At 37.6% G+C, this 17,283-nt stretch overlaps 1 protein-coding gene and 1 non-coding gene across 5 annotated transcripts in view; both read right to left on the bottom strand.

The window, feature by feature from the left end:
- Window positions 1-17,167, bottom strand: part of LIN52 (lin-52 DREAM MuvB core complex component) — a 90,923-nt gene extending 73,756 nt beyond the window's left edge. For 3 of the 4 annotated variants that reach the window (XM_028506336.2, XM_036012064.1, XM_036012069.1), the window contains exons 1-5: window positions 16,949-17,167; window positions 12,628-12,702; window positions 11,358-11,395; window positions 7,964-8,030; window positions 6,170-6,253 (exon numbers count right to left, since the gene is read on the bottom strand). In XM_028506336.2, the coding sequence (XP_028362137.2) occupies window positions 6,170-6,253; window positions 7,964-8,030; window positions 11,358-11,395; window positions 12,628-12,702; window positions 16,949-16,967 (283 nt within the window). In that variant the 5' untranslated portion in view covers window positions 16,968-17,167. The remainder of the gene's footprint in view (window positions 1-6,169; window positions 6,254-7,963; window positions 8,031-11,357; window positions 11,396-12,627; window positions 12,703-16,948) is intronic. The other variant, XM_036012062.1, reaches the window with a different exon arrangement.
- LOC114493658 lies at window positions 2,595-2,717 on the bottom strand. The gene has a single exon (XR_003684271.1). It is a non-coding gene; the product is annotated as a small nucleolar RNA SNORA69 (small nucleolar RNA).
- Window positions 17,168-17,283: the final 116 nt, after the last annotated feature.

The raw sequence follows: 17,283 nt of genomic DNA, 5'->3' as shown, positions 1-17,283 counted from the left end.
AGACAGATATGTGCAAAACAAACAAACAAACAAACAACAAAAAAAGGACCACCTTCATACATCATACACAAGAACAAACTCAAAATGGACTAAAGACTTAAAATGCTAGACTTACAGCCGTAAAAATCCCGGAAGAAAACATAGGCAGTGAAATCTCAAACACTTCTCACAACAATATTTTCTCTGCTTTATCACCTCGGTCAAGGGAAACAAAAAAAAATAAACAAATGGGATTATATCAAATTAAAAAGTTCTTGCACAGCAAAGGAAACCATCAACAAAACGAAAAGACAATGCACTGAATGGAGGAGCACATTCGCCAATGACATATCTGATAAGAGGTTATCCACAATTTATGAAGCACTTATACAACGCACCCAAAAAAACAAGCAACCCAATTAAAAGATGGGCATAGGAAGAGGACCTGAATAAACACTCCTCCAGAAAGAACATACAGATGGCCAATATACATATGAAATGATGTTCAACGTCACTAAGCATCAGAGAAATACAAATTAAAACCACAATGGGTTTCCACTTCACATCGGTCCGAATGGCGATCAAGGAGAAAAGGGAACCCTAGTGCGCTGCTGGTGGGAATGCAGACTGGTGCAGCCACTGTGGGAAACAGTACGGAGTTACCTTAAAAAATTAAAAATGGAACTGCCTCATGACTCAGCAATTCCACTTCTGGGAATACATCTGAAGAAACCTAAAACACTAATTAGAAAGGATATATGCCCCACTATGTTCACTGTAGTGCAATTTGTAATGGGCAGGATTCGGAAGCAGCCCAAGTGCCCATTGTGCAGGAGTGAATAAAAAAGCTGTGGCACATTTACACAATGGAATACTGCTTGGCTGTAAAAAAAAGAGGGAAATTTTACCTTTTGCAATACTATGTATGGCCCTGGTGAGTATTAATACTAAGTGGATTGAGCCAGTCAGAGAAAGACAAATACCATATGATTTCCCTTATGTGTGGAATCTAATGAACAAAATAAAAAAAAAAAATAGAAACAGACTCACAGATACAGAAAACAGACTGACAGTTGTTGGGGGGGGTACTGTCGGGGGACTCAGTGAAAAAGGTGAAGGAATTAAGCAAAAGAAAAAACAAAACACCCTCACAGATGCAGACAACAGCAGGTGATTAGCAGAGGGAAAGGAGGTGAGGGAGGTAAAAGAAGGTAAAGGGGGGATGAATGGTGACAGAAGAAGACTTGACTTTCTCTGGTGAACACGTAACACTAATACAGTATACTGATGATGTATTATAGAATCGTACACCTTAAACCTATAATAATTTTATTAACGTATGTCATCCCAATAAATAAATTCAATAAAAAATAAACAAAATACAGATTACAGATACAAATACAAAAATATAGATCTTGCCTAACTTAGGAAATTATTTGGAAAAAAAGATGGAGAGATGAAAATAAAAACAAAATGCTAAAAATCAAGCAAGGCATCAAGAAAGTTAGACAAGTTGTCTGGTAAAGTCACAAGAATTTTGTACCTAAATCAGAAATGCAGTTCAAGGTCCTGGTGGGTGAGGGGAGGGGGAGTTAAAAAAAGAAAAAAAGAAAGAAACGCAGTTCAACACACAGGGGTAGAGGAAAAACTAGTACAGTAAGACTCATGCTGCCATCTAGAGGTTCAAGGCTAGACGATTTTTCTCTTCAGTCCAGTTAGACAGAGGCAGGACTGAACAGACCTTATAAAGTACGTCAGGCGAGTAACTCTGATGTCAAGCCACAGTGAAGAATATTCAGGGTATAAGAGTGCCAGTTATTCTCTCCCTGCCCTCCTTCACAGATTAAAGTAAAAAGAACTAAATGTCCTTTAGAATTTTATCTAGACTGCTAAATACAAACAGCCACTTTGTCAAAAATCACATGCCTAGACGATAGAGAAGGCTATTACAACACAGGCTAGCTCGAAGCAGAAGTTTTTCTTTGGTACTACCACCAAAGAAAGTTGCATCAATTAGTTTCTGGTACACACAACTTCATCAATTAGAGTACTGCAGTGAAATATCAAGTTTAAATGGGGAAGTCTCAATCTGTTTACTATTTTATAGTATATGGTTAAGTGTAATCAAGGATAAATGTATCAAATTCAATACCTCTTCATGATAAAAAAACACCCAACAAAGAATAAAAGATAACTTCCTTACCCTGACAAAGAGCATCTACAAAAGACCCACAGCTAACATCATAATGGTTTCTCCCATTAGGAAGAAGATTAGGAAGAAGACAAGTATGTCCACTCTCACCACTTCTTTTTAACACTGTGCTAGACTTACTAGCCAGGGCAATTAGGCAAGAAAATGAAATAAAATATCCATATTGGAAATGAAGAAATAAAACTATCTCTATTTGCAGATGACCTAATTTAGTATATTGGAAATCTTAAGTGATCTACTGAAACACAATTAGAACTAAAAATGAGTTAAGTTGCAGGATATAAAATGCATATACAAAACTTAATTGCATTTCTCTATAGTAGCAGTGAGCAAACAGAAAATGAAATTAAGAAAATGATTTCACTTACATCAAAAAACATAAATATATTTTTTAAAAATTCAGAACTGTTGTCAGTCTGTCATGATTTTAGCCTCATAAAGGCAAAACAAAAAATGATCAACACAAGATTTTCTTTCAGCAGGACTTATAAGTACATTTTAATAAATGAAATGTGAAACTTACACTTTGAAAACTAAAAATATTGTTGAAAGAAATTAAAAAATATGTAAGAGAAAGACATATACATTAATGACTGATCTTAATATTCAGATGGCAATAATCCCATCTAGAGCATCTTTTTTTTAATTTTAATTGTTGTTCAAGTACAGTTTTCTGTCTTTTACTCCCATCCTAGCCCACTCATCTAAAGCATCTTTAGCAGGTCATCTGCATGACTAATAAAAAGGTCTGTAGCCTTAAAGGACAGGGGGATAATTTTTTTAAAGGTAAAAACTGCAGAGAATCAGTAGTACTCATTAAGATTCACAACAGTTCAATGGGCCTTAGGAATAAAGCAAGCTATGTACTGTTGCAGCTTACAAAACTAAGTCCGGATCCTGCCCAGGTCATAACAGTGACAAGTAGGGTTCAGGTGTAAGATAAAACCAAACCATCATCAACAAGCTTCACACCATCTTTACTATGTGTGGTTGATCATCCACTGTCATAAGAGGAAAAATTCCAGATATTACAAGACCTTCAAATATTACTTTTCATCACTAAATCATAAGCTGTCCAGAAATAGAAAAATTTCCAGAATTTTCTACCTTTTCAGTTTTAAGTCAATGAATTTCATCAGAAAAATTCTGTCATTTCATTTGAAGGCATCTGTAATTGGTTATTCATTCAATTGAAAAATACATATTGCACATTTTACTATACACCAAGTTATTGGTGGATTACAAAGCCCAAAAATATGATTCTTAACTTATAATCAATTCAAGAGATAAGACATGTACCAAAAATCTCCCCAAATGCCAAATGGGAAAAGTCTCAAACAAAATAAACTAGAGTAATTTGGGAGACCAAAGAAGAGTTCATTTTCCATATCAAGTTTGAAAAGGAAAGGCTGATGAAAGAGGCAAATACTGGGCACAATAATGATGGATGAATAAAAGTTCTGCTATTAGAAATAGGCCGGGAGGGACTCTGAGATAAAGGAATAGCATGAAGAGAATTAAGATAGTAAGAGAGTAGAGGATATTGAATGCCATGCAAAGGAATCTGGATTTTGTCATATGGGTAATGAAGTACTACTAATGACTTAGGAGCAAAGGTCAAACAGAAGAAATGATACTTTAGAAAAATTACTCCAGTGTTGGCAAACAAGAGGGGCTGGGATAAGGGAGTGAGAAGGTGACTACGGCAGTCCCAGTACAACAGGAGGGACGATGAGCTCGGATGGAAGCAACAGAAATAGAATCCTTTATATGGTAAGGTAGTTCACAATTGCTTGCATTTCTACCTACTTCATGGGAGTTTCATATAAATTAACTGCCCAAATCAAGCCAAGAGGCCCCAGTCATGAAAAGCTATAAACGCCTATACAAAAAATTACTGCATTCACAAATCTGCACACCAAAAGGGTTATCTGAGACATAATCATGTACCAAATCACGGGCAGGGGTTGTCTTTTGAAACACACAATCAAGTTACTATCAACCCCATAGTAACATTTTAACAATGTTCCGGGTAGTGACAATCAGGTTTTGAGGACAAATATTTTTTGCATTTTTTTCTTTCCAACATCTTTATCAGTGCTGATATTTGCATGAAAACAGGATCACTGGTCCTTGGGGATTCATCAATTCCTATTGCTTATTTTTCATCCATGTCATCCTCTCAATTAATGCAGGAAAGAGGATTGAGACATCAAATTCCAGCTTAGGGTATCAAGTAAATGTCACCTTGTTTTTATGCAAATACACTATACACAATAAAACAAAGAGAGACTGTATCCAAGGAGTCTGCTACATATCAATATAATTCTTTCCAATTCTACATTTAAAAACTATTTTGTCAGCTAATTCCTTATGATCAAGGAAAATAACAATCGGTTGCAAAGCACTGCCACAGAAGTTTAAATGAGGCTGAATTTTGAACTGGAAAATAATTTTGAAAAATCTCAGCTGTGCTCATGGGACTTTTCCAGCAGAAATGAGCATTTCTGTGGCAGAGTTTTGGTATAGTGCTTCACGTGGCTGATTAGGTGACATCAAATCCTCTCAACTTCAAAGCCTCAAGTTTTAGAAATATACCAAACAACAATGGTTTTAACTGTGCAGATTAAAAACTAAAACTAAAAGAATCCATAACAAGCTTCTGATTCAGTGGCAAGCCATTATAATAGACTTTATTGATGCTTAAGTAACTGACATTCTAAAAACCAATAAAAAGAAATAATCATTTATTCAGTCAATGTAATAACAGTTGATAAGATAACGACCATCACTGAAAAATTCTAGCTAATAAAAAGGAGTGACATAATTAGAATATTACTATTTTGCAACCTATAATAAAATAGTGGACCTAGGCAGTTATCAAACGCTACTAAAACTCCAGGTTTAAGACTGATAGAGAATTTTACAATAAATACTATATATGAAGCTAGCAATAACTTTATCAACTAATTAATCTCAACATCACAAAGACAGACAGACATAATATACCTTCTGATGCAGGTACACAAACACCTTTTCTAACTACCAGGAAAAGAAAAGCATAGATGAACATACTGAGCACTACCACAGGGATGTAAGCAGCAAAACCTAGAATATGGAAACTTTTACAGAACGAGTACCTAGGTTTAATAAATGGCAAAGGAAAATAAAAGGGAGGTGGAACCAAGACTGAAAGAGACTTAAGAGACTTATCAACTAAATATGGTATATGAATTATTATTTAAATCCTGACTCAAATTAATTGTACAAAGACAATTTTGAGTCAACCAGGGAAATCTGAATCCTGATCAGCTATTTGATGACACTGAGAAAGTTTGTTAAAACTTTTTAGGTATAATGATGCAATTGTAGTTATATTTTAAAAGAAGGAAAAAAGGGAGGGAGAGAGGAAGGGAGGGAAGAAGGAAGGAAAGAAAGAAGAGTGCTTGTTTTTTCAATCACATATGAAGTTAGTTGACTGTGAGGTAATATGATGCCTGAGATTTGCTTTAACATAATCATGGGAGATTGGGATGTTGGTATAAGCAACAGATTGGCCATGTTGACGACGTTGACAACGATGACGACGATGACTACAACGACTATTACTACTGCTACTGAAGCCAGGTTGTGAGTACATGAGGTCATTAGTTTAGTCTCTCTACCCAGGGGGAGGTTAAGAATAGTATAGGAAATGGAGAAGCCGAAGAACTTGTATGTACGACCCACGGACATGAACTAAGGGGGTGGGGCAGAATGCTGGTGGGATGGGGGCAGAGGGGAATAAAGGGGAGAAAAAAAATGGGACAACTATAATAGCATCATCAATAAAATATATTTTAATAAATAAATAAAATACAATAAATTACAATGGCTTACCTTCATAAAACATAATAAAGATACCTTGTGTATTGCAGCCAGAACTCACCATGAAATACACAATAGACAACCCTGATTAAATGTGACCTGGGTACTCACACTCATCCAGCCCCAGCTGATAGGCCAGGTTCTGTAGGCCTCGTACCTTCTCCATCAAATTAGCTGTGGTGAGGCTCCCCAGTTCTGAAACAGAATCATTTATTTCAGTACCATTTCTTCCCACTGTTCTCTAGTAACAACTCATTTGAGTGGGGAATCCTTGCTATAAAAAGTTTTTAAGTTTAATTTCTATCAAATAAGCAGAAAATAAATCTATTTCTTTTCTCATCTAACCTTTCCCCCTACACACACACACACATATATACATATATACACCCCAGTGAATTTTGCCCACTACTGTAAAATGCCTCAGATGAGCTTACCCACTATGAGAAGAGAGCTGGCATAAATACAATAGTAAATTATGTGTTTTATCTGAAGGATCCTTTTATAACATTCCCTTAGCCTATCATACAAAATGAATATACCACTAAAATACGAAACCTTGTGACCTGAGGTAGCACTGAGAGAGCCTACAGACAAGATCTGCCTTACAAAATGGACACTGTCTCCACTGTCTTTTATTAAGTCTTCATTATTTCAATTAACAATAATGACAAAACATGTATTGTTCCCCATTTCCCTAAGTTTAGAAAAAACAAAAACTAAATATTAATCCAAACTTTCCCTTCAAATCAAATACCTATAAAAGATAGTATACTTGAAATAAAAACTTACTTTCCCAGATTTTCATTTAAATAGCACAGCATGAAATTCCTTTTAGGTTTACAACATGGGTCAACATACATGGGAAGATAATGTTATCATCCCTTATTAAAAATGGAAGTTTCCTTAGGAAATGCACACTGGCAAATTTTATAAATGTCTGTTTGGGACATTAGAACAATAAACCCCAAATGCCCTTGAAACTTGTTATTTCCATGGCTGGAGGAGGGAAATCTGCACTTAAGCATTTTGTGCAGAACAATGAATTACCTCTGAAATCAAATAAAGCTGTTATTTTCTCCCACGCATCATGCCATACTCATTGTCAATATCTGGCACAAACAGTAGACTTTCTTGACCTGTTCAGTTGCTTAAGTAGCATAAGAGTCCCAGATTTTCAGTCTATTACTTCACAATCATCATGAATCTTATCACTAGAGGATGATTAAAAACTAACTAAATAAAGTAGAGCAAAAATCAAGGAAAATTAATGTTTTTTAATTTAAATTTCCACTTGTGATTGAGTTCCAAGTCATTTATCAAACAACAACATTCACTACTTATAGTATGCCTTATGGGAGAAACTGATTGGATAGAATGAAATAAGACAGGTCTTAACCCACTAAGGGATTGTCAATTAATAGTACTGACAACAATACATGGCCAGTAAATCCTAAATAAGGCACTTGTTTATTGTGGAAAGAGACTAGACTTAAAACAAAAAATAAAAGTTTCAATTTTTTCACTCTACCCAATCTTGGTTAAGTTAACCTTTGAATTGTAGATATCATCATCCCTAACTCACAGGACTTTTATGAGAATTAAATGAGAATATTTATGTGAGAGGTTTTTTGTTAACTGTAAGCTTTATACAAAACAAAGGTAATAGCAGAGGAATTTAAGCAGCAGAAGAAATCATTACGAGCAGGTCTTAAATTAGAAGGATTTCTACACATGGGAAAGTAAAGAAAGGTATCTAGACATGAAGAACTATTAACAAGAATAGTTAGGAAGGCAGTTTGAAGCTAAGAAACTTTTCTTAGGGAAAGCTGAAAGAAAAACTGGGAAGGTGGTTTGTCAGGCAGCACAAATATCAGGTTACAAGTAAGAGGTGCCTAGCACAGCTACCTTTCAACATGTCGATGTCATCACGTTCTATTTCAGCCATCCATTTGGGTGGTGAACTAGTAATAGGCTGTCAAAAAAGAAGAATATATCCATTCAGATACATACAAAGTAAGAAGAGGCCCTACTCTTCCTTCTTACAAGTAGCTTGCCACACAGCATTCAGGTTGTTTGAAAATAATGCCAAACTATAACTTCTAAAACTCAGATTTCTCCAGGTTCAGATATAGCCTATAAATAGTCACCTTACAAAATAATACTGTTCATCCTTAGAGCTGGTCTCAGAGAAATGGCCGTGGAAGAATTAGGTCTGACTACTGTTATTGTTTCATGCATAACAGATAGTACAGCAATGAAAAAAAAATTACTTGTTGCAGACTCTCTCTGGAACACACCCCATACTTTTCATCCCTCTCAGGTGTGCATTTTTACTTTTCTCTCCTAAACTCAAGGGCGCCCACGAGACTTGCAACCAGGGGAACAATGGGCAGCGGCAACTCATCCAGAGCTAACCCACTGAACCTGTCTCCAAGGCCCCCTTTCCTGTGACTTTTCAGTGAGCTAACAGCGGCCCCACCATGGGTCACTTCTGTCACTGTGACTTCTACTTCTCAGTGAAATCACACAGCCCAGCAGCGTGGTTCACTTCTTTCCTGTAATGACTCTAGGGAATCAAAGCAGAGCCCGCGAGGCTCTCTCCGATTGCTTCCTCTGTCCTAAGCCTTTCTTTTGTTTCACTGTCCCCAGCTTGAATAAACATACTCTCAAAATAACATAAAATAAGTAAAAAGAAGCTACTTGAAATTCAGTTCTGGTGAAAGCTTCCAACTGAAACGTTTGAAACAATAACCAGTAGGTAACATTGTCTAGCAGAGGAGAAGATACAAAGAAGAACTGAGAATGAGAAAATTCTCAATTTGTAAGAATGCTGTAATGATCATCACTTGAAATTTTATTTTATGATAGATTTCTAAAGTTTTAGAAAACTTTAGAATTTTAAGTTATCTTCTCATTTCTGAAAGTGAACTTAAAAATCTGAAAGAGCCCATTCTTAAGGAGAATTTTCAACCCTAGTTGCAAATAAAAATCATCTATGATATAACAAACAAATGAAACAAACAGAAAAGACCTGGCCATCCCCCAGATCCTCTAATTTAAAATATCAGGAGTGGGGGAAGGGTCCAGTGCAGAGAATAGAGCAACAAACATTACATATGTGTTTTTAAAGCTCCACAACTGCACGCTGACAATTCTGTTGTGCCGGCAGGGGTACAGCTGGAAATGTGACTTCAGCTTTGAGCCTTTTTTTCTTTTTAAAAATTTGCACAACACTATGTGACCAGCAAAGCACTTTTTACATGCATTATCATTTAATCAACCCTATAAAGCAGGTATTATTATTCTCATTTTACAAATGAAAATATTAACGTACAGGTAGATTATAAATCTCTTGCCTCAGGTCACATGGCTAGTGGAGCCAGAACCCAAAATCCATGTAGTATGAGTTCAGAATCACTACTCTATACTGCCTCCTCCAGAAGGTTCTAGGTCAAATTCCCCATTTCAGAAAACAGATTATACCAGGGAACTTGGGATGACCCTGAACCCCTAGAAATAAAACTCTGTGTTTTTGCATACTTCTAGAGAGAGATGTAGATACTTAACCAAATTTTCAAAAATAACATACTCTAATAAAAGTTATTTTTAAACTACTTATTTATGACCAAAATACTTAGTTGTTACCATATACAATGAACTAAACTGGAAAGTCAATATGAATAAGAATGTAAAAAATTAAATCAGTCCTGACTGGTGTAGCTCAATGGGTTGAGCATTCTCCCACAAACTGAAAAGTCGCTGGTTTGATTCCTGGTCAGGACACATGCCTGGGTTGTGGGCCAGGTCCTGGTTGGGGGCATGCAAGGGGCAATTGATCAATGTTTCTCTCACATATCCATGTTTCTCTCCCTCTCTTTCTCCCTCCCTTCCCCTCTCTCTAAAAACATATATAAATAAAATCTTTTTAAAAAGTTAAATCAAGTACTTTCTGCTCTATGAACAAGACAAAAGCTGATTTAATACTAATAGCTACCAACTATTGTTTCTTACGTCCCTGGAACTATGCACAGTGTTTTAACATGCATTATGGCACTATGAATCCTATGAGGTCGTTTCAGATTAGAAAAGTAAGGCTCAAACATGTTAGAAAAGCTGCTGAGATCACAGATAATTAAGAAGCAGATTCAGGATTCAAATCCAAGTGTGTCTGACTCCAAAACCCTACACTATTCTGAAATCCACACGCTAATGGAGCACAGGCCTGCTTACACACAACTCTAGCTCTTGAAAAAAATGAAAAGAGGCTATAAAATCAGACTCCCTCTGAACAAATCCTTTCATGGGACCTGAAAGTCACAGGCCCAAAGGGCCCTTAATAGTTAACTCAGTACTTTTAACTCTAATAGCGAGTAGAGAATGCTAAACACATAGTATGGTACTGTGAGCTTTATATCATGAGTCCCCGATGTTGTGGTTTCACACAAAGAGCTTGGGCTTGGCAATCAGACAGGCCTGTGTTCAGATCCTGGCCTCTTACCAGGACTTGGGCAAATAACTTTTCTTCCAAGTGCTTCTGTCATCAGTGCTTTTAATATTGGGCCGAAATGCTTCTGAGTGTGGTGGTAAGAGTGTGGATGCTAGTAACAGACTAATGGGCTCCAAGCCTGATTCCGCCGCATATGGCCTATAACCCTGGGTAACCTTCTTACTCTGTGCCCATATCCTTGTCTATAAAATGCCTCATATGGTTTTGTGAAGACAAAATAGTATATTTAAAGTGCTGAGAACAATGCCTGGCACATAGTAAACACCATGTAAATAGTATTAGAATATTATAAACATATTCTCCTGGTTGTGGGAATATGTAAGAAAACATATGTACAGCATCTAGCAGTGCCCAGTCCCCTGGAAGTAGAAAAGTTATGATCTAATGCATGTCTTCCTTGGGTTTCTGATGAGCCACTGAGAAATTTCAAAAATCCTCTAAGGAAGTTAAGGTTATAATGCCTCACACAGACAAAAGAGAATAGCTGCAGATCACAGTTTGGGCAAAAACAATGCTGGTGTTATATTAACTATTTCAGCTGCCTTTCGATGAGAGCATTCAAGCTAATAAAAGAGGCTAATAGATAAAGGTCAAAAATGCTAAAATAGAGCACTTGGATGGGGAAGACATTACCATCAATTAACATGATAATAATATAAACAGATTTCTAGGCTGCAGTTACCAAGTGATTTAAAGACTAGGACATTATTCCTGAAAACAAAGAAATGCTGAGCCTTTACCAAGGAACAAAACATTGAATAAACTTTATTAGGTAAGTAAAATGTTACTTACACTTTTGAAAGAGGCTGCAAATTCAGCAACACCTGGTACTAAAAGAAAAAAATACAGCATTTATTCAATAAACATTTTAGTGTCCGAGACAAAGAAGATTCAAATAATAAGAAGCAAACAGCCTTATCTTTAAGGAGCTTACTGTCTGGGAGAGAAGAAAGAGTAAACCAGTGACTACAATACTGCTTAAGTGCTCCAAGAAAGGTACCAGGTGCTATGGAAGGACCCCCCTCCCCCCACTACCACCACCAAAAAGAAAAAAAAAGAAGGAAATCTAAATCAGACTGAGGGGACAGGAAAAGCTTCTCAGAGAAAATAATGTCTCAGTGAAACTTTGCAGGATCAGAAACTAGCTGAATGGGGGAGTGGCAAGATACACTATCTCTTACCAAATAAAAGTTTCAATCTCCATTTTAGGTATGCTGTTCTGCCAATCCAATTGTTTATTTAAATATCTCACAGGAAGAATCACATAAAAAAAAACATAAAAATAAAAAACAGGTATTTAAAAATAAAATGATGTTCAATCTCACTTAGGGATGTACAAACTGAAAAGTAATAAAGGTCAGTAACAGGTGACAGCAGTAGTATGTGAGTAAATGAGCACTCTCATACACAGTCGTTCTCCTCCATGTGCAAAGATATTTGTGCAAGAATAGTCAGCATTAAATTGTTTGTAATATCAAAAACTGAATATAACTTAGATTCCAAAATAGGGTATGAATACACAAACAATAGTGTATTTATACAATGAAATATTTTAAAAGAATAGAGTATATCTACATCTAGTATAACATGGAAGTATCCATTAATAAATTACTTCTACCAGGCGGAATAAGTTAAGCTGCAGACCACATACATATGACCCCCAAAACTAAAACAAAACCAAAAAATCGCTCTATTTACTTTAAAAAATATATTTGCTTAACTGCATAAGTATAGAAAAGGTCAAAAGGATTATACCAAACAACGATGATTTTATAAGAGTGATTAAAGGAGGTGAGGAAATACATCACGTATCTCTGTATTACAAATATTTTTTAATAATTATTTTTAAAGGCTTTCTGTCATTTTCTGAGTTGCACTGTGTCCTGAAAAAATTAAACCACCAAATAGCTATTCTTAACATTGGACCACAAAATTCAGTGTTCCCTTTGAAATAAAATTAAAATTTTAACCATTACAGTTAAATGATATCTCTTCAAAAATCTCCTCAATGTAGCACTGGTTCTTCTGCGTTAATTCTGATATAAAGAAACCGAAAACTTACATTGTTCTGGCCAAAGGTCTGGTGAGGCACGGTCAAGTTTTTCAAAACTTAACAAAGATGCTTCCAGATCCGTCCCTAGAACAAAACACCCAGATGAGCCCAGATGACACAAAACATGTTCATTTATATTTTATAACATTTCAGTCTCAAAGGACATAACATACTGGAACAGTCATTCATCTAGAAATCTACAGGTCTGATCTGCACAACTACAAATAAGTGTTACACAAATGAATCATTCTCGTCAAACTTCACTCGTCCTCGTGGACTTTCCTCCAGGTACAATCGATTCAGTGTCCTTGCTCTCAAGAAAAACAAACTCCTCTGCTGGGGTTCTGAATTCCATCTTCTCTTGCTCTATCAAAGGCATCATAAATAACAGTATCTTCCTTGCACATTCAGTTTCTACTGGCTCTACTGGCTCATACTCAACAGCAAGCAAGCCTGCTCTAGAATTTTCCTTCTTTGAAAAAAACCCTTTCTGACTCCATTACCTCCTCGCTCCTCCTTCACCCCAAAATTCTTGAGTTGTCTATCTATAATGCTGTCTCTATTTCCTCGCCTCACATCCTCTCCCTAACCCATGACAACCAGGCTTCTGTTCCTATATACACAGAGACTGATGTTGCCAAGGCTGTCTATGGCCTATGCTGCTAAACCCCAGTGGTCACTCCTCTGTTCTCTTTTAAGTGATTTCTCTGCAGCATTCACACATTGCCCACTCTCAAAACACTCCACTTCCAGCTTCTATAAGACCACTGTGCTGGTGTTTCTCCTTTCCTCATTGACCCCTTCCTCAGTCTCCTCTTCCACTCAGGCCCCATCCTAAACTGGCTTCACTCTCTACCTCAAGTCTCCTAAGCGGATCTCATCTAGTCTCATAGCCTTTACCACGCCAATGATTCCATATTTATATTTCCAGTCCCAATCTTTCCCTGAACTTCAGAGTTACATATCTCAGTAGCTATCTGACATCTCTATTTACATGTGTAAAAAATCCTTTGAGTCTAATATGTTCAAAACCATACTCTCCTGATCCTCTGTATCTCAAGAAATAGCACCAACACAAACCCCAGTTCCCCCAAACTTAGATCCCAGCCACTTTTCATGCCTCTGTTTCCTCCACCCTTCCACAATAAAATATAGCAAGTCCACTAGTTTCTATCTTCAGAATATTCCCTGAAACCAAATTAACTAACCAAGGAACCAATACTTCTCTCCTGGACTACTTCGACAACTTCTTAACAGGTGTCCCTTTACCCCTTCTTACCCCTTCCCCTCCACACCCACCAATCTACTCTCTGCAAGGTAGCCAGAACTGATTAAACAAACAAACAGACAAACAAAACATCAATCAGTTCATGTCACTCTCCAGCTTAAAGGACTTCTCCCCAGCTAAATTCATGAATTTGTATCTACCATGACCTACATGATTCAGCCCAATTCTTTGACACCATTTCCTTGCCACTCTTGCCTGGGCACACACTAGATACTGGATATTAACAACATTTAACACTTGTTAAAAACATACTGTATGCTCAGTATACTAACTGGGTGCATAAATTAGTTAATTTAATAACTTAAACAGTTCTTAACATTTTCTGGGTAAGCCACATCTTTTGAAATCCGGAAAAAGAAAAATGAAAAGAAAAAAAACTTTGGACTCACTCCCCAGAAAATGTACATAAGTATAAATTTTTCAACATGAACTTTTCTCAAAATTGAATTTCCCCCCCAAATATTCTAGGAGAATTTCCAATGGCATTCCAATTGATCAAGAACTCAACTCTAATAAATTTCCTTAACTAAAGCATCCAAAAACTGTAAGAAAGGAAAGCTGTGTGTAACACAAAATGTCAATTTTCCAATTCCTAAGGAATGTTACCAATGGGAAACTCAACTGTAACAAAAATAAACTTACTGGGGGTAGGAGCCAATAACCAACAAGGGTGGCCTTATGAAAACCACAGTTGGGGGCATAACTCGGACTCTGCCGTGAGTCTTACTCTTATAATTTAAGTAATTAGATGGCTTTATTTGATTTCAATTTTCTCCTGTCCAAAAAAGTCCCAGAAAATTCAGCATTAAAAGGCAAATGAGTAAATGACCTAATCTTTTTCTTTTTCTAAAGATTTTATTTATTAATTTTCAGAGAGAGGGAAAGGGTGGGGAAAAGAGAGGGAGTGAAATGTCGATGTGCAAGAGAACATTAGTTGGTTGCCTCTTGCACACCCACAATCAGGGACCTGGCCTGTGCCCCAGGCATGTGCCCTGACTGGGAATGGAACCAGTGACCTTTTGTTTCACAAGTGGGCACTAATCCATTGAGCCACATCAGCCATGGCAATGACCAAATCTTTTTCAAATCAACATTATTTAAGTTTTAAATATAAGGACAGGTAAAACACTAAAAATAAAAGTGAAAGAGCTAGGCAGGAAAATATTTTAGGATGATGTACTTATTTAGAAGCTGAATTTAAGTTCAAAGAAAGTGCTCAACTTGATTATGTCATATTAAAAAAAAGATTAGGCAGAGAAGTGAAACTTTGTAAAAGATGAAACTGAAAACTTTTAAGAATCAAGAATGCAAAGAGTAACGATGAAGATGACTAGATGATCAAAGGAAAAAATACCTAACATTTCCAATACTCTTCCTAGCCAAAGAAAAGAAATTGAAAGACAGAAAAATCAAACACAAAGAACAGAGCTCTAAAATCCCCCAAACTTACAAATCAAAAAATAACTTAGTACACTTAAAAATGTTAACAGAAATTACTTATACTTCTATTACTTGGCTAGCTTTTTAAAATTGTGGCATAATATACATAACAAAATTTACCATTTTAAGTGTACAGTTCAGCGGCATTAAGTACATTCACAATGTTGTGCAACCACCATCACCATCCATCTCCGTAACTTTTCACCCTTCCAAACAGAAACTCTGTACCCATTAAACAATAATTCCCCATTCCCTTGGCTAACTATTTAAATGCCCTCTCTCCCCCCTCGTTTTCTCTAGGAAGAGGAGGGCATTTTAACTGGAGAGTACCCAAGCAAGAGAAAGAATCTTTTGACTCTGAACACCAATAATTTCTTATACAGTCTACCTGCACTCAAAAAATTTAAGACTCGGTTAACCTGAAAGTTAAGATGAAGTAATATATTATTTATGTATATATCAACTCATTCTTTCAATTATGAACAAGACTGACTTAGAATTATAATCTACTGTGAAAGGGGCAAAGTTAACAGAATATACTACGCTGACAGTGAAGGTACTGAGATAGTGAACAACGGTCAAGAGGGGGAAATCCACATACTTACACTCTGGGAGGTGACACCTAAAATAAGACCTGAAACTGCAAGAGTTTACATGACTGATTAATCTTTCCTTCATCTAAAGCACCTAGCATTATGCCTTTCATATAGTAATCAACCCAGTTTTCCTGGCCTCGATTTCCTCATTCCTGAAATCAACTTCCAAAGATTCCTTCCAAACACAAAACGTGTTGGTTTGAGGAGGGTAAACTACTTATCAATGAAATGGACGTGGGGGTGGGGGCAGTAGAAACAAAAAATGAGTTCAGAAATGGCTGCAAGACCCTCACTCTCTTAAGCAGAATCAAGCGCAAAAGCATACGGGTATACCCAAACCACTTAGCTGCTGGGACGACTTACATCTTACACAATGTACAAGCAGAAATCGTCCACTCACTCAGCCTGAGAAAACATACAGCAGAAGGAAGAGAGTCTGAGAAGTGGGCAAGACTACACTAAAGAAATCTCAGTTCTCATTTTCCTTGGGACTCTCCTGGCGAGGGGCCGGGAAGGTCCCCCACTTCTTTTACTGCCAGGACAACCGTACCAATCTGGCGAGACAGGAGAGAATCAAGTTCAGTCCCGGGACCAGGTCCGGCACCAACCCAAGCGAGGATTGGGGAGAATCGTTCCAGGTGATCAAAGACAAGAGAACTGACCCTTCAATGGATCTCCCCAGAAGACAGCTACAGTAAGGCACCTCCTTTCCCCCAGCAGTATCCCTCCTCGGCCCTCAGTGAAGTGAGGCTAAGGGAGCAAAAGGCCCCGGGATGGGTCCCTGGCAGGTGCTGTCCTCCACCCGCCTGGTACACAGAGGGGAAACTGGGCACCTTTGGAGCAGCTGTGAAGGATCGGCGAGGTGAAGACGCACCCGCACCCTAAGGAAGAGAAGTGGAAGGGAAAAGAGAGGAGCCCAAGAAAAAAGTGTAAGTTCGACGGGCAGACTGAGAGCGGAAATCGACAGGGGAACAGGCGAAAGAAGGATCTCTAAGCCGGCTCTTACCCTCCGTGGGAGACGCCATCTTCCAACCCACGTCACGTGACGTGGCCAACCGTCGGCGGGAAAGCTGGAACCCACAAGCCACGCCCCCAAAGAGAAACCCTATCCCCAACTCCCAGTCCCATCTCGTTTCCCCCCCATAGGGCAGTCTTTGCCTAGCCCCGCCCCCCAGTGCTGGCCACAGCCCCTCGCGCGCTGGAAGAGGTGGGGCGCCAGCAAAATTCTAGGAGGGTTTTATTTACGTTCCACATGTGGGATGGGGCCGCAGTCGTCCCTGTAGCCAATCGGAGTTCCCGGTTAGGGGGCGTCTTCCCTGCGCGCTGAATATAGAGAACCCA

The sequence above is a fragment of the Phyllostomus discolor genome, chromosome 1, assembly GCF_004126475.2.
Source record: "Phyllostomus discolor isolate MPI-MPIP mPhyDis1 chromosome 1, mPhyDis1.pri.v3, whole genome shotgun sequence".
Lineage (NCBI taxonomy): Eukaryota > Metazoa > Chordata > Mammalia > Chiroptera > Phyllostomidae > Phyllostomus > Phyllostomus discolor.
This window is presented reverse-complemented; position numbering and strand designations above follow the sequence as displayed.